Source organism: Coloeus monedula, assembly GCF_965178545.1.
Source record: "Coloeus monedula genome assembly, chromosome: 6".
In the NCBI taxonomy this organism is placed as follows: Eukaryota; Metazoa; Chordata; class Aves; order Passeriformes; family Corvidae; genus Coloeus; species Coloeus monedula.
The window spans coordinates 28,594,294-28,610,493 of NC_138786.1; the positions used below are offsets into that span (position 1 = coordinate 28,594,294).

Below are 16,200 nucleotides of genomic sequence, written 5' to 3' on the forward strand. Positions count from 1 at the left end.
ATCTAGCTAGATCATTATTTTCAGTACAGGTTCCTGCTTAAAGAGAATGAAGGAAACAGCCAAGATTAGGAAGACCAAATCAATAGGTGAGCAGGTTAAATACTCTTAAGAACAAAAAAAGTCTCGCACCAACTTAAATATAAAAATATATAATTCTTGCTGATGGATCTTACTTGCTCCTTGCTTCCCATTTCTTTTCAATGCATATTAATAAAGAAAAATGATACTTCAGATTTTGCACTTACATATTCCAAACACTGAATGGTAGTTGCACAAAATGATTATCAGGAGAATAAGAGCATGTGTCATGTCAAGTTTTAAAGCCTTACTCCACAGTACGGTCCAGATAAACAAGTACATCCAGTCCTGCTGTGTAAATAGTGGTATTTTTTCACTACACAGTATGTGGAACTTCTGGAGTACCTCCCTCACAGTATGGGTTGTACTATGGCATGATGCACTGAGTACCTGGTGGCAACATACATACTTTACTCATGTATCTCATTTTGAGCATACTCTCGATCTGTGCATTCATTAACATAACACAGTGTATTAAATCATACCTCCAGACAGTGAACTGTTGTAATACTGGCAAAAAAGGCTTTTTCTACCCCAGATTTTCCTAATTTATCTTGAAATAATTCTGTTACTGCATGTTGATAATACATAATCTGTGTTGTACTCCCCAGCACCACTGACACACACAAAATACAGTATCACTGAGACATAATAACAGTAATTTGACTAAGAGGTAAAAGTAGAAGTGACTTTATACTTGCATTCTGAAAAATGAAAAGCTGGTAAGCCAAACCAGAGTTCATCTAGTGAACATTCCTTTCTTATTCCTCTACTGAAGAAAATCTCAACTTCTACAAAATTGTTTTGATGATATCACAATGATTCTATATACTTATTTACCTAGATATTTAACACTCCAGCTTGAAGTCTACATGTCTTTCTCATCCAGGCACCTTTGGTCTCCTCAGGAAAGGAAGAGTACAAGCTTACATCTATTGCACACACAGCTTTAGTTTAGGGCAGAAATAAACGGAAGTTTCACAACTTGAGCTTTCTCTGAAGAATCTGTATAAGGATGTTGGGCAATCTGTCACACAGTGGCATTACAATGTGTTTGTCACATTTGTCTTGCTTAACTACTACTAATGAGAGAGAATGCCATTTACGAGGTCAAAAGGCACTCATGAAGTTCACTCTCGCTCTTCTCTGTATTTTCTACTAACAGGGCAAGTTTTGAATTTATTTAGAATTTGAAAACTTTTTGGTAAATGGTAAATGCAGAACTGTATACGGAGAACAGGGATGTAATTTCTTACGGTTGTAACCATCAAGTTGCAGAAAAAATAGGAAGATTGCAACATATAAGCATGCAAACAAAAACATTCTCATGCAAACTCAAGCACAACATACAAGTAACATCTGAGCATGACACTTAAAGTCAAAAAAGAACATTTTGTGGTGTGTAGTGTAGTACCACAGGGATGAGAAAGAACATACTAGGATGATGTCTAAATTTGCAGGCTTCTAGTCATCTGATACAAGCAGGAGGTAGTTTTAAAAAAACCCCCATCCCTAATTTGGGAACACTTGTTGATTCAGTAAGCAGTGTTAAATACAATTGCATGCTGCATAAGACTCCAAAAGAATGTCAACCCTTAAATCAAATATATACATTTTTAATATCTGAAATATTTACATGGTGGAACCTTTACACGATCCCATTTGTTAAGAACAGTGTTTTCAAGTGTCCTCTCCAGATACAAAGAACTAGTAACTCAAGGTCACAGTTATGTTTTCTGAACAGGTCAACCTGTATCCTTCAGTTAAATACAATATAGAGATACTGGAACACTTTTACTTAATTTGTTTGCTATTAAGAATTGTTTTAAAAATTAAAAATAATTTTGAGACAGTTTGCTCCCTGGAACACAGTCCTCCTGCAATCAAAACAGCTCACAGCACATTATAGATTTGACTTCTTACCCAGGTATGAGATAAAAAAAATGCAGTTTACAGTACATGTCATCATTTATACCATATCAGTCTATTTATAAAAAAACATACAAACAAGGCAGGAAAATATTACCCTCTTTTTGTGGACAACAGACGGCATACAGTAGAAAACAAAAGTCAGGGCTAGTTTAACAGTATGGATAAAAACAAGATTTCAGCTTTGTTTGAAAACTTATAGTTTAGTTTTCATGGTTGGTTTTTTTTAAGAGACAGTTACATCCAAACAGGGCTTTTTGTTTATTTTGTTTCTAAATACTAAAAAAAAGTTTTAAAAAATAATTTCTTTCAAAAAAAGACATCTGATTATTTTGGAGACAGCAGGGATAGTAGGTAAGGGCTAGAACGAAATTCACCAGAAGAAAAAACCAGAAACCATTAGATAGCACTTACTGAATTTAGGTCCTGCTCTTGTTTTAACTGACTAAATAAAAAACTTCCTGTGATTTGCACTTTCTGAGAAAGAAGCAGAGCATCTGCAAGAGATTAAGTTCCCAGCTTCATTAGTAATTCTTAATGGGCAACGAAGTACCAAGACCACTACTGGTTCACATTAGAAAGAGAAGTTTGAAGGAACTCCTTTTCCAGTCAGATGAAGAGATCAAATGAACACACAAAGCTGTTCTTTAAAAACAGCTCAAGATACTTATTTTTAAATCGTATTTTGATCATTCCTTAAATAAAAAAAGGGAAAGTATGCCCCCAAAAAACCACTGATAAACTTGCAGTAAAATCCTTTGTCTTCATCTGTAACTGATATAGTTCCACATTAAGTGCAAATGTTTTGCAAAACAGGGGATTTTTTTTTTCTTAGTATTTACAAGAATCAGAGTAACATAACAAAATTACCAAAGAGCATGTACAGTAGCTGCAGCTTATAAAACATACCGGTAATTGTACCTCTTGTATTATAAAGAGAACCAATGCAGGATTTGATAACTAACTGAGAAGGGTAAAAGGGGCCTCAGAGCAGAGGACAAAAAAATTCACATTTTCTACATAAAAAAATACAGGTCTCAAGTCTCTGAGAACAGAGAGAATTCAATGTCTCTGAACAATGGGGGGAAAAAAAAAAGCCCAAAATTGAAGTGGAACCCTAGAAGCAAGGAGAGCGCTTTATTTCACTAGGCCAATCTTCTTTGCTTCTGTCTCGTATATCAACAACCTCCACATTTTGACTATGAAAACTTCAGCTTCTTCATCTAGTACCTGTAGGAAATACACATTTTATAGATTATTTTTTAGGTTATGCATTCCAGCTATAAAGACTAATTGTAGATACATCAGAACTACAAAGTGCAGGTAGCATAATACAAGTCTTTGAGGGAGGGACTAAAAAAAACTGGCAAGCTCATCTGTCCAGCATCAGTGACCAGGCTCTAACTATATACTTGTATAGTGCAGCTGTTGAGCACTTAGAGATAAAGGCAGCAGTAAGCTAGTATCCAAAAGTGGTTTGGGAAGAGGCAGGGAAATGGCAGGCTCAGAAAGAATGTAAGAACAGGACATTCACAAGTGGTATTTTCCCTTAAATTAACTCCTAATCTCCGCTCATTTTCAGCTTGGAACTTCCTTAGATATTTATTAAACTCTTAATGGATTTCTCTTCCCTGAACTTACTATCTAGGCTTTCTTGAATCCGTACAAACTTCTAGCGTCCACAACATCTCTCAGAAGTTCCCCAAGTTCCTAATCACACCAAAACTAATCTACTATCTTGCACTATGCATGTGGCTCCTACCAACTTTGCCTCCAAGTTTCCTTACAGGAAGAGACTGGACAATTAGTGTTTATTCATCCTTCAGTGTATGAAAACATGGTGGAACAGTAGCATTATTTCATGAAGTCTCTCTCTTCCAACATCAGGCAAAAAAGAGTTTTTACTCTTCTACAGAAAATCACCTTTTGCTCATTAATTAGGAAAAGACCCACTAAACCACTAATACAAATCTATTTAGAAGAACACGAAGGAACAAAAGTTTTTCTTTCTGATACAGTTCTGTTATTGTTGATTTTGACATCTACTCGTAGGGACAAAAATCTTTGTTCCACATTTCTGAATACTGAGAAATCCTGAAGACGAGTCAGTAATTTGTACCTAGGTATCATAACTGCAAACTAATGCCTGTGCTAGCATGATGTGCTTAATCATATCTAATGCGTGTTTTCTGTTATGGACTCTCGCTATTTTGCATAATTGACTTCTAGCTTCAATAAAATGTAGAAGGTGTATCAGTTACAGAATTTCTGCTTACCATGGCAACATCATCCAGTATGCTCTGTGGTGAGCTGTGAGCCATAACCTGAAAGAAACAAATGTTTTTAGACTGAAAACTTAGAATAAGCCCTATACACATTTTTGGACAAAATCCAGTTATGTCCAAGGAATTCTGAATGCTTTGCACATGCAAGAAGTATTTGCAGTTCATTAGGTTCCAGTAATAGCCGTGGCAAAAATTAGTACTAAACTGCATCAGAACCCATCATAGTGAGTGGTAGCTTACGGCCAATGACTGAGGAACAAGTTCCAGGAAGCTCCAGAGATTCACAGGTCCTGTATTTGCTGGCTATTCTAACATCTCAAATTATGCTTTCTTAATTTAAGGCAAAAGCTTCCCTTCCTTCAACAATAAACTGTTAATGGAAAACAAAGGCAAAGCTCTTCCTGTAATACTCCTCATAACTGGACTTCTCACCTACCTGGTTAAGTATTTAATTTTTTTTTCAGAACCAATTAAGTTGTCTTTCAATACCATAGAATTCCATTAATTTTTTTATATATATGCACACACACACATATATAATGTAAGCATGGCAAATATTCAACTTCTGCTTTTGACTTTTTCCTAATCAACTGTGTAACAAAACCCTCAGGACTTGCTTTGCCTCTCATACAGTAGCCCCACAAGATAAACCAAGACAAGCCATTATAAACACAAGTACCATGAAAACTGAAGAATTTTCAAAATTCCCTATTGATAAAAAACCACGGACTTGTCCAAAGAGATTAAAAAAGGCAACTTGTAAGAATTTAGTTTGTAATTTGCTGGAAGAAGCTACACAGACTTTAGTTTAAACAAGTCATGCAATGGCTAAAAGGAATGAGTTCAAATGCTAATTCTAAAACCTCACTTATTTGCTTACTACTAAAGGAACAACATCTAAAAAGCTTTTAAAGAAATTCATCTAGTTAATCCAAAAAGGTATATAAAAACCATAGCTGTTTTTCTCCTACATTTACATAAATCCTATTTTTAAGCTAAAAAATTTTAGTAGCAAATGAGATACTAACTCTGAAATCTAATGATAAAACCATCAGTTAAAACAGCTGCTCTTGTCAACTGATTATTTCTTTCTCTGGTTCCATGTTTCTCTAACAGATATCAGAGCATCTAGCATGTACATATGGTACATAGGCATTAAGGGAGGTAAACTTGTAAAACATTAGGGTACACATTGATTCCAAGTACACCAACTGTCTCTGCTGACCAGTATCACAGATTACTGAGAAGTTAAGAACAGACTGCTTCCAAATACAGATCCAGCAGTCACTGCTGCAGTTTAAACAGGGAGCGAACTCCAAACTTCACAGAGAACACGGAAGATACGAACCTTAGAGCAAACAAAGTCAACTAGTGTGGCTTCTTCTTCACCAATATATTCTATTATTTTCTTGTTGATCCATGGTCTGATTCGACGTTCCATTAGTGTCTGGAAAAAAACACAAAACCAAAATGAATAATTACCTTAAACTTCACTCTGTTGCAACAATTGCCCAGCAGGCATCTCAAACAGCTATTTAGCAGAAGATACATTTTCCTATCAATGATATAACCCTTAGAGATTTGGCATCTGCAAGTATTTCTGAGAGCCACTCAAAAGGCCCTGTAAAAACATGTTTTTCTCCTTCCATAAAACTGCTTGACAATTAGTAGTGGCAATTCAAGAGAGACCAAACAAAAATAAGCAGGCCTACTTCAGAATAAGGATTATGTATGAACAATAAATAGAGGATTCAAGTTTGACGCCACTTGATGATGATACTCCAATCCACTGGAGTCCCAGTAACCTTGTTTTTCTAATAAATTGTAAGATTTACTTGGAAAAATTAAGCCTTTTTAAGAATGATTAAATGAAATCTACTTACTGAATCCACAATTGACCAGTCAAGAGGATAAGCAAAGAGCTCTGGTTTTGCTGTGGGAATCTTCTCAATGAGACTCTTAATATGTTTGCGCTTTTCTTCTGTATTGACACTGCCTTTGATACTGCTTTTATCTTCTTCTCCATAATCCAGGGGAACAAGTTTCCTTTTCCGGGGCACATCGTCGCTGTCTTCATCATCAAATTTATTGAAAACACTATCCACAGCAAGCTTCTTCCTTTTTACAGCATTGGGCTGATTAGGACTATTGCAGGCACCTGCAACCCAAAAGACAGAGTAACATATTCATCAACTGCAACTGAAGCTAGTTTGCTCTTCCCCCATTACTTGAGGAATATTGGTTTGTATGCTACATAAATGTCTGTGAATGCCTGGCATTGGCTTTTAATCTCTCAAACTCTGTTATAAAAGTGGGAAAAGAGGTAGAGATGTCTAATGGAGTTTGTTCAAGACCCTGAGCCTTTTGAAAAATAGGGTCTTCCTTCTCTGCCCTGAAAACCATTAGCACTCTCTCTGAGGGAAGACAATCACTGAGTTCCAACCTTAGAAAAGACAGAACACAGATGTGAAAGGTTGTAATGCATAAGAAAGTGTTAATCAGCCTGATACCATACAGTCTCTCATCATTCAAGATATAAGACAGTGTAAGCTCGAAGTGCAGCCTGGCATAATTTAATCAAAATAGTAAATAATAAATACACAAACCTTCTGGAATACAAATATTCTTATTTCAGCTGCTCAGAACTAATTTTTTTTAAAACAGCAGGAACTTGCTAAAGTACTAAGGAACTCTATGCTCAAATTTCACTCAACTGTTATCAGTTCACTGTGATATTCTAAAAGGAAGAAAAGAAATCTAATTTTGTTTTTCTTTAAAAGGTTCTTAGGTAAACATAAGAACTACCTAGCACTTAAATTTAACATATACGTATACCAATGAAAAGTAGCAATGAGTTTTAAAAAAGATATTTACAGATACATTAAGGTGAAAAAGCCTGTGAAAGTAACCAATCCCAGCTCAGAACATTCCTAAAAAACATTAGCTCTTGAACACGCCTCCTTAGCTCATAAACTTCCCTCCTTTTTTGCCCTCAAGGTTTTGGATGAAGAGAGCTCTATAAAACGTATCTTCTGGATAGGACAACTCAAGCACAGCATCTGGATAACAACTGCTTGATATAAGTACATCAAAACACATTACATATTTGGAAAACCATGTGGCTACTCAGCTTGACAATTCTCATTTTGATCCCATAGGAAAGATTGAAATAAAATGTAAACTTGCCCAATTTGAGGCTAAGTCCTATTTTGGGTCGATGCTCCTCCAGTTGCTGTTGTTCAGGTGAATTTTCATGAGGGATAATGATGCCACAGGGAGATTCATCACCAGGTGTGTTAGGAGTTGCATTTCCACTAGCAGAAGAAACAGATGGAGCAGAACTGATGGGTCGTAAAGTTGGTTTAAGGCAGGGCTTTTGTTCAGGCTCCTCCTCCTCTTCCTCTGGCTCTTCTCTTTTTTCTTCTTTTTCCACCTTGTCTTCCTCTTCCTCCTCAGATTCTGGCTCTTGTTTTATTTGTGGCTGCCTACGCCGCTCAGCCTCCTGCTCCATCTACAATGAGAGAGACAATTAGCAAAAATAGCAGCTCTCTCAAAACCAATACTGTTTGAAAAGAATATAAAGATCCACCTCTTTAGTTAAGAAAAATACTTGTAATTACTGGCATTATTGTAAGGAATACTGATTAATTCAAATTTGTTTTCAAACTCCATCAAATCTGGATGTTGATCTAGAAAGCTATTTTTCATTTCCATTGTTCTTACTGTTTATCTGAACTTCTTTTTAAGAAAAAGTGAATAGAGAAAATAGTAAATATCAGATCTCTTACGCGATTTTGCTCAATACAACCAGATTACAAAGGAGTCTCTTCTTCCTGTCAGACCAACAGCAACTCACCCTCTGGAGTTCTGCATCTGGATCTGGATGTCCTTCAGCCAGAAGACGCTGCCTAATTTCTTCTAATTCTTCTTTTTCCCTTTTCCTATCTCGTTCATCTGCTTCCATCTCTTTCTCCCTGTCTCGTAGCCTCTTCTGAAGAGCACTACCCCTACAAAAAATACACAGTTTGTACTTGAAAGAACATTTCAATGAGAGGCTTGTACCACAGTACAAGAAAAACTCCATACAGATATATCTCACACTAACTGAAAGTAAGATTCATAAGAGCATCTGGCATCCTCTGTTTTTGTAACAGAAGAATCTAAGATACCAGTTCTCAACCTTACTGTACAGAATCTACCCTACCACATTAATCATAAGTAGAGAATGTGGTTGTTGATCTCTCTAGAGAAAGAATCAAGTTTTATAGGTTTTGACAAAAACCACTTGTGCTAAATTAGTTTAATGCAAATGTTAGCTAGTCCCATGCTGAAGGATGCTCCCAATCATTTACATTAACAAGCTTCTTCTTCATACTATTTACAGCTTCTTTGCAGTGAATTATTTAGAGGCATGTTTGTTCCCTTCTCCCTGCTCTCAGCACCTTATTTTGACATTACACTGACCTCTGCCCTGCCTCACCCTAAAGTAAAGTGATACGAATGAGCAGCTGCTCCCAAGCATTAACAAGTAGAAGTAAGGAGCTTCCCTTCTCCCTCTGTCACTTATCAAGTGACACTTAAAAAATTTAGGTCATTATAACCCTTTTATTGCTACATTACGAGGTAAATATAAACTCCATCAGCATCTGCCAACAAACCCCACAACTGTGTTAAAATGAACAATGGAGATTTTGGTGTTAGGAATACAAAGACATACCTGTAGTATTTTGGATCATCTCTGTCATCATCATAATCTTCTAAGAATTCTTTCAACCGTTTGGCTTCTTTTGCCTGCAAGGAATTGAAACTTATATAACAATTTCTGGTTTCCTTTCCAAGAGTTTAAAATTAGTACTATTAGTAAATTAATTGTAGATCTACTCTGCTTCAAAATAAAAATACAGAGTTTTCCAAACAGATTATGGAAAAGTTTTGGTATTGCATCCAGAGGGTCCACTGGGATTGTGTCACTGATTTGCATATATATATATATATATACACATACACCCCCCCTCCCCCCCCGTATTTATTTGGGGTTTTTTGTTTTACATTACAGATGATCAAAAGTTCCTGTTCTCCAAATCCTTTAAGTCTAGCACTGGGTATTTCAACATGGCAGCCTAAGTGTATTTTATCAGTACTGCTTTGTTTCAAGAGGCTTTTTTAAGACAGTCATGCAGAGAAACAAAGCTGATGGCTGCTCCTAGGATAAGCACTCTCCTGTTGTGGTACTGATACAAACCATGTGGGACTAATGTACAGGCCTATGTGGTATTAATGTACAGGCCTAACACTGTAGGGGGTGAGGGAGAAAGAGGAGACACTCTCTCCCCCTCTGATAAAATAAAAAGGCAAAAACCCCAGTTCTTTAAGGAAAATTAAATTAGGACCTTATAACCTGTATCTAAGCAACATCCTTAAACCAATAGTAAGATACTTCTATGCTGATGACTTTGAGAAACAAATTATGATTATGGATGTAATTTCAGCACAAAATTTAACACTGCTTTCTATAACTGCCATCCAAAGCCAGCATGCAGGAGGATTAGGAATGGAAAATATCCTTGAGTCCATTTCAAACATTTTTTCCCCTCACGCATTTAGAGGGAAAACCTGGATTCCACATGAAACAATGTGTTTTATAATCCCACGTGTTTCTTTGCATATATGGCTTTGAAGCAATTCCTAATCCATTGTCTACTCTCTCAACATCTTCTCGCTTTCTCTGGGAAACTATGAAGTGAAATAACACCCCTAAAACTTAAAATAACTTCCTTATGCTTTAGCACAGAACTATGAGATTACAGAATTATCTATCTTGCAAAGGTGTCTTTTCGAACAAAACTTCCAAGTGTTACATTAATAACTGTGATAATTGCACAACTAGTGAACTAAAGACAGGAGTTTATAAAGTGCTTAGATACATTAAAGAATATTGTATCATATCTCATAGAAGGTTTGGGCACATGAGCAGGCTGGAAGTTAAAAAAATAGGTCTAGTTCCACCTGCATGACACAGAACACACAGTAGGCTTTGTCACAAGTCTGACAAAAGTTACAGATGTAACAGTGCATGCTGATCAGACGACAGTATTTTGCAGCTGCCTACTTCTCACTCTTCTGCCTTCACAAGACCAAGCCACTAGGCTTTTTTTTCCCCAGACTCTAAGTAGTACTCCCACTTACTAGACATCTTCTGTTTCAAGTCTATTAACTGAGTATTTTTTTGGTATTAAAAACCACAGCCTTTTATACAAAATGAGAGCTCTATTACTATCCATAAACATAACAGTAGAATATTCCATTCTAAATGGGACCAAGAGAACAAGGCAGGGAAAACTACATGTAAAACTATAAGCCTTACCATTTCCCTTCTTCTTTCTTCTTCCCTCTCAGCCTCTTTTTCATATTCTCGACTTTTTTTTCGTTCTCTGATTTCCCAGTTTTTAAGACGCTGCAACAGAAAAAAATACACTCCAATCCTCAAGAACATGAAGAACAGCAATACTACTTTAAAGTTAGTTTGGATTGTTGTTTAAAACAACTGTATTATAAATAATCTGCATGATTTTAATTTAAAACATCAGAATAAAAAGTCTATTTTGACAGTGACTTACATACTCTGCCCCAGATCATGTACTCAAATGATTTAAAAGATATTTAGGAAAAGGAGAAGGAATGATATATTTTATACTAGAGGCCTTGTTGTCAACTCTCAAAAACATTTTTTTATTTCAAGAACCTTAAAAATTCCAACCTACCTCTTGATATGCTGCTTCCTTTTCACGCAGTTTCCTCTCTAGTTTTCGTCGTTCGTAGGCATCTTCTTCATCTTCTTCTCGGTCTCTCTTCTTATCCTTTTCCCGCTCTCTTTCCCGTTCTCTTTCCCGTTCCCGTTCTCTTTCCCGTTCCCTCTCGCGTTCTCGTTCTCTTTCCCTCTCGCGTTCTCGTTCTCTTTCCCTGTCTCTGCTCTTTTCTCTGCGGGAAGAAAAAACCCCAGAGTTCAGTACAGACCCTTCCTCTCCATACAGTCAAATGATTAATAGCATCTTAGAGGTTATTTTAGTTCTGCAGTTGCAGAAGATGATTAGCTGGTATAGAAATGGGCATAAAATCAACACTTACTAATGGTATTCAAAAACCCATTTATGTAAAAGTTGTTTGAGCACTAACCATTAAATAGCAGTATCTACAGAAACAAAGCATAAGCACGTGGCAATTTCTTAATCAGACTGTGTTAGCAGTTCTCCACAGCCAAAACCACCACAAATAAAGGGTATCCTTAAGAAATCTTTCATGTTTATGTGGCTTAGAGACAATTTTAACACTTCTGACAAGATGATTTAACGTGAAAGCAGCACTTGGAATACGATATGATTAATTACCGCTTGAAAGAGTAATCCCCTTGCTTTTACTAAAAAAAACCCCACAAACCAAACAAAAAACCAAACCCAACCAACTGAAAAAAAACCCCCAAAATCCAACCAAGAAGCCCACCATGTAACAAAGGAAATAGTAAAACCTGATTAAGCTAAAAAATACCACAAATGTAAGATAAGCCTAAACAGGAATAAAGCTAATAATGAAAAATAGGAGAGATTTGAGATAAAAACAGTATGCTTAAATCATGAGTGGAGAGTTGCTTACTGCATATTGCAGTTTTTATATTCTTGTGCTGTGGGGGAAACCATGCATTCTCCCATTTGGATTTCCTGCTGCTAACTATGATCTTCCGCAAGGATAATTTTCTTTTGAATGGCAGCTGATCTACTGGACTATATGCATTTAGTAAACAGCACTAAGAAAAAGCAAAATGAAGAGTAATTGAAGTACATTTACCTTGATCTGCTCCGATCCTTGTTGCGATCTGAACTCCTTTCACGATCTCTGTCACGGTCTCTGTCTCGTTCGCGGTCTCTGTCTCGGTCCTTAGTTCGGTCACGATCCCTATCTCGCTCCCGTTCACGCTCCCGTTCCTTCTCCTTCTCTCGTTCACGCTCCCTCTCTCTTTCACGCTCCCTCCTTTCTCGTTCACGCTCCCGTTCCCTTTCTCTTTCTCTGCGTTCTTTTTCAATTTCCTGTCTTTCTTTCTCCTTTTTGCCTTTTTCCTCCTCCAGTTTCTAAAAACCAACAAGAGAACTTTCATAGTTAATTCTGTAGTTACACAAAGTGGATACTCCCGGCGCAACACACAAGGCTGGTAATGGAAATACCAAAACCGCCACTAATTCAAAAATGTTAAATAGGGTTTGGTGGGTGTTTTTGGAACTCATACTTATGAAATAAAAATGCAGCAATCACAAGACTAAGTTTCGTGCAAAAGCATAGATCTACACAGACCAGCAATCTCCAACCTTAGCAGAGTAGGGCTGGCCTTGTATTATGAGCTGACTAAACTGCACACTCAGAGTGCACTACAGTCAGGATTCAGGTGGGACCCAAATTCCATTGGCCCTATAAGCCAGTTGGGTACAAGTAAAGTGAACTTCCAGCTGACAAAATTAAGACTGTTCAATTAGGAAAGTATTATTTCAGTGGAATGCTTACTGGGACAGTGAGTTGTTTCCCAAAAAGTCTTGGCACACCAAAACCATCCTAGATGAAAACTCGGATAAAGAAACATATCCACTTACACACAGTGCCTGCGGTTAAATAGTGAAGAAAACTGACACTTTTCCCCTTTTCCCTCCCTAAAAATGGTCTAAGTGCTCACTGGTAAGAACTGGACTCTGCAGAATGGAATCTTTACTTCCATGACTGCAAGATGGAGACAGTTAAAAAAAGGTTGGAAATAGCTCTTTTGAAACACAGAAACTAAAGGTTACCTGCTACAGTTTTACTAAAAATTGTACAAAATTGCCACTTTTTTTCAATTAGAAACAGTTCTTATGACCAGAATTCCTATAAGACAATAGAAAATACATCAACAGAATGATAGATAAATCCATCCTTGGAAGCAATTGTTATGTGTTAACTTACAGATGCTGTGCTAGGACATGGACCGCCAACACTGGATTAACCTTGCCTATTAGCTATGTTTCTGGGAGGAAGAGCAAGTACACGGTTCACAAATATACCAAATAACAACCAAATATACCAAATTTCAACCTGATGGATGCCAGAATACCACTTTTTGAACAAATACTGAGCAGAATAAACAGGTTTATCCCCTTTGGCTCCACGTTTACCATCACTGAAATGAAATTAAAAACTGGAACAATGAAACAGCATTTTCTCTGGTTTGTGGTTTTTTTTGTTCTTTTCTTTTAAACAAAGCATTTAAGACAACTTTAAAAAGCAATCTTACCTGATTAGTGTTCTTCTGCCATAGGCACAGGGACCAGAGAACCGACAAAGGATTACAGAAATAAAGCTAATTCACTAGTGATTAATGTATCCAGTGAAACTATGCTGCATTGATAGCACAATACAGGCAACCCCATGTTGGATACATTGAAATCACAAAAGGAAAAAGGGACTAAAAATGGTAGGAATTGGTAGAAAACTGATGTGAAAAAAATAAAACTTAGATCCTATAATATACACTGGGCTGAAAAACTGATTTCTAAGCACTCTATTATCCAAGAGCTTTACAGTGTTAAAGCTCAGTAGGGTCAAATGTTAAATTAGGTTGTCAACTTTTAAAAACAACTTACCTCAAATTTCATATACTTTTAAAGAAAGTTTACATACTGAAGTGGTTGATACTTACAGGTTATCTTAGATGTTCCAATAGAAATTTCTTTAGTTGAACTCCTGATTTTTCGCCACTCTCAAAAACTTTGTGGTAAGATTTCTCAAGAGTGGGTTTCTTTCTTTTATTAAAAATATATTCACACAAGTGTAAATACACACACACAAGTTTTGGTATATTAAATCCATTTCCTAAGTCCACTTTCTTAAAATCCAATTGAAAAAATAAACTGGTCTGTTTTGTAATCAAAATCTGACCTCAATCAACTTCTGTAAACCTAAATAAAAGGATCTGAAAGGGTAATGGGATGGGAACAGTATCAGATAAACTGAAGCAATGAACAGAAATGAACAGGTAGAAGAATTATAAATCTTACCTTGAGCTCTCTTCAGACTCGTCCGTGCTGTAAATGGACGCCCCCTGCAATGCTGATACCCTGACAGTCTGTCGTTATTGTTTATAAACTCATACCAAAAACATGCAAAGGTTCACTGGGCTCACTAGCCAGCTGCTAAGGATTCAACAGCCCCTTTTAAACATATCCAATACACACAATGACTACTTCCAGTTGATTTTTGATGTTAAGAAACCCAAAATAGTCCCCCAATAATACAAATCAAAGGCAATGAAATGCCCAACAGCTTCTGAAACAATGAAGCTTGGTTTTTGTTTATTTTGTTTGCAATTTTAAAAGAAGTATTACTTTTTTGCATCTTAGTATCAGTGACAACTCGGGGCTCGGAATTGAACGTAATTCTACTGAAGTTTCACCACTAACCAGTTTCACATTCAATTGCTGAGCTTCTCCAGATAACTTTTTCTAGACTTCTTTCCCCCCAGGTTTGTATCTTGAACAACTTCAGTCAAGAGAAAAACTGAATACATGTACATACAATAACGTGTAGTCACCTGTGTTTATACTGATACGGTTGCATGAAAACATGGTACCATCCCCAGTGACTGCAAGTGGTAAAGCCAAACAACACAGGCACACTTCACCTTGCTGTATCCTCAACATTTTCTTTAATGTTGATTTGGGGGTATTTTGAAAGAAAAGTGTGTGCTCAAAAGAGCAGCTTGTTGATACTTTCCTAGACCAAGGACCAGTCCAATCTTGTTGGGGAAAAATAAATACCAACTTAAAGCTAAACATTGAAATAAGAACATCACATGCATAGTTGTGCTCTCCGATCCGCAAGTATCACTTTCCAAAGCAGAAACATTCACAGATGCACTAGCATTAGTGGAAACTTCTGTAAGTGGGGACCCTGGGGTGGGACTTGATGTGCACAAATATTTCCAAGCCAGTTACCCCTTTGCATATTTTTCTGAGGGGGCATCCATAAGTATAATAAAAAACAGAAACTCATACTTACATCCTATTCCATGTTACTTTCCAAGCTGTGAGTTTCATCTTGCATTAGTCACCATATGATCTCTATCATAATGGTGGGGGTCAATGAATAGATTAGCTTTATGGGAATTTACAGTTCTTCCATGCATCTAAAGTTTGGTAAGTCTGGTAACCACTGACCTAGTTTTAATCTTCCCCCACTCTTAACTTAGAACTATTAAAAAAAAGACTTTAATTTAATTCACGTTTCATCTCTTCATAAATCTTGGATAATGTTACAAATCTACCTAGAGAAACACACTCAAGTGTATGTCTTATACTGCAGCCCCATTTAGCCTTCACTTATAAATATCTTGACTTAATGTATGTGTAGCAACTTAAGCTGCCTTTTTTCATGCTGAAGTGAGAAGACTGAAAAATACTCAGTAGCAATCAATGTCTTAGCATAAAGATGTCACGGGCCACTTTAACGTGGCAACTGTCTTTTTCTGACTTGTAAAGAACTACATGTATATTAAACCTAATATAAACATCATTTTAAGTGATATTGCAATGTACTGCTAAATTTTATAATAGTGGTTTTTTGGATTTTGAAAAAGCCTAATTGTATCAAGTGCAAAAACAAGAATACTACCTTGTGTGTGTCTCTGAATTTACTGATCTCTCTTGATATCAGGTCTCTTTTGTCTTCCTCCATTTCTATAGCATTTATATCCTCCTAAAAAACAAGGGGGACAGGAGTAAAAGCATTAACAGCCATCTGTACAGACACAGGAGAACAAGAGAAAAGCTGAAGGTTAGAAGTTTTCAACCAGTCTTGCAAGAGATAAATAAAGTCCTTCTGCAGTACCAAACCTGAC

The 16,200-nt window shown here is 36.6% G+C and overlaps 1 protein-coding gene across 3 annotated transcripts in view; it reads right to left on the reverse strand.

The window, feature by feature from the left end:
* Positions 1-1,678: 1,678 nt before the first annotated feature.
* The window catches only part of RBM25 (RNA binding motif protein 25), a 33,689-nt gene continuing 19,167 nt past the window's right edge, over positions 1,679-16,200 (reverse strand). For all 3 annotated transcript variants that reach the window (XM_082283601.1, XM_082283600.1, XM_082283602.1), the window contains 11 exons: positions 15,975-16,058; positions 12,132-12,412; positions 11,054-11,270; positions 10,657-10,746; positions 9,010-9,083; positions 8,149-8,299; positions 7,479-7,803; positions 6,176-6,450; positions 5,641-5,739; positions 4,284-4,331; positions 1,679-3,237 (listed from right to left, as the gene is read on the reverse strand). In XM_082283601.1, coding sequence (XP_082139727.1) covers positions 3,145-3,237; positions 4,284-4,331; positions 5,641-5,739; positions 6,176-6,450; positions 7,479-7,803; positions 8,149-8,299; positions 9,010-9,083; positions 10,657-10,746; positions 11,054-11,270; positions 12,132-12,412; positions 15,975-16,058 — 1,737 coding nt within the window. In that variant the 3' untranslated portion in view covers positions 1,679-3,144. The remainder of the gene's footprint in view (positions 3,238-4,283; positions 4,332-5,640; positions 5,740-6,175; positions 6,451-7,478; positions 7,804-8,148; positions 8,300-9,009; positions 9,084-10,656; positions 10,747-11,053; positions 11,271-12,131; positions 12,413-15,974; positions 16,059-16,200) is intronic.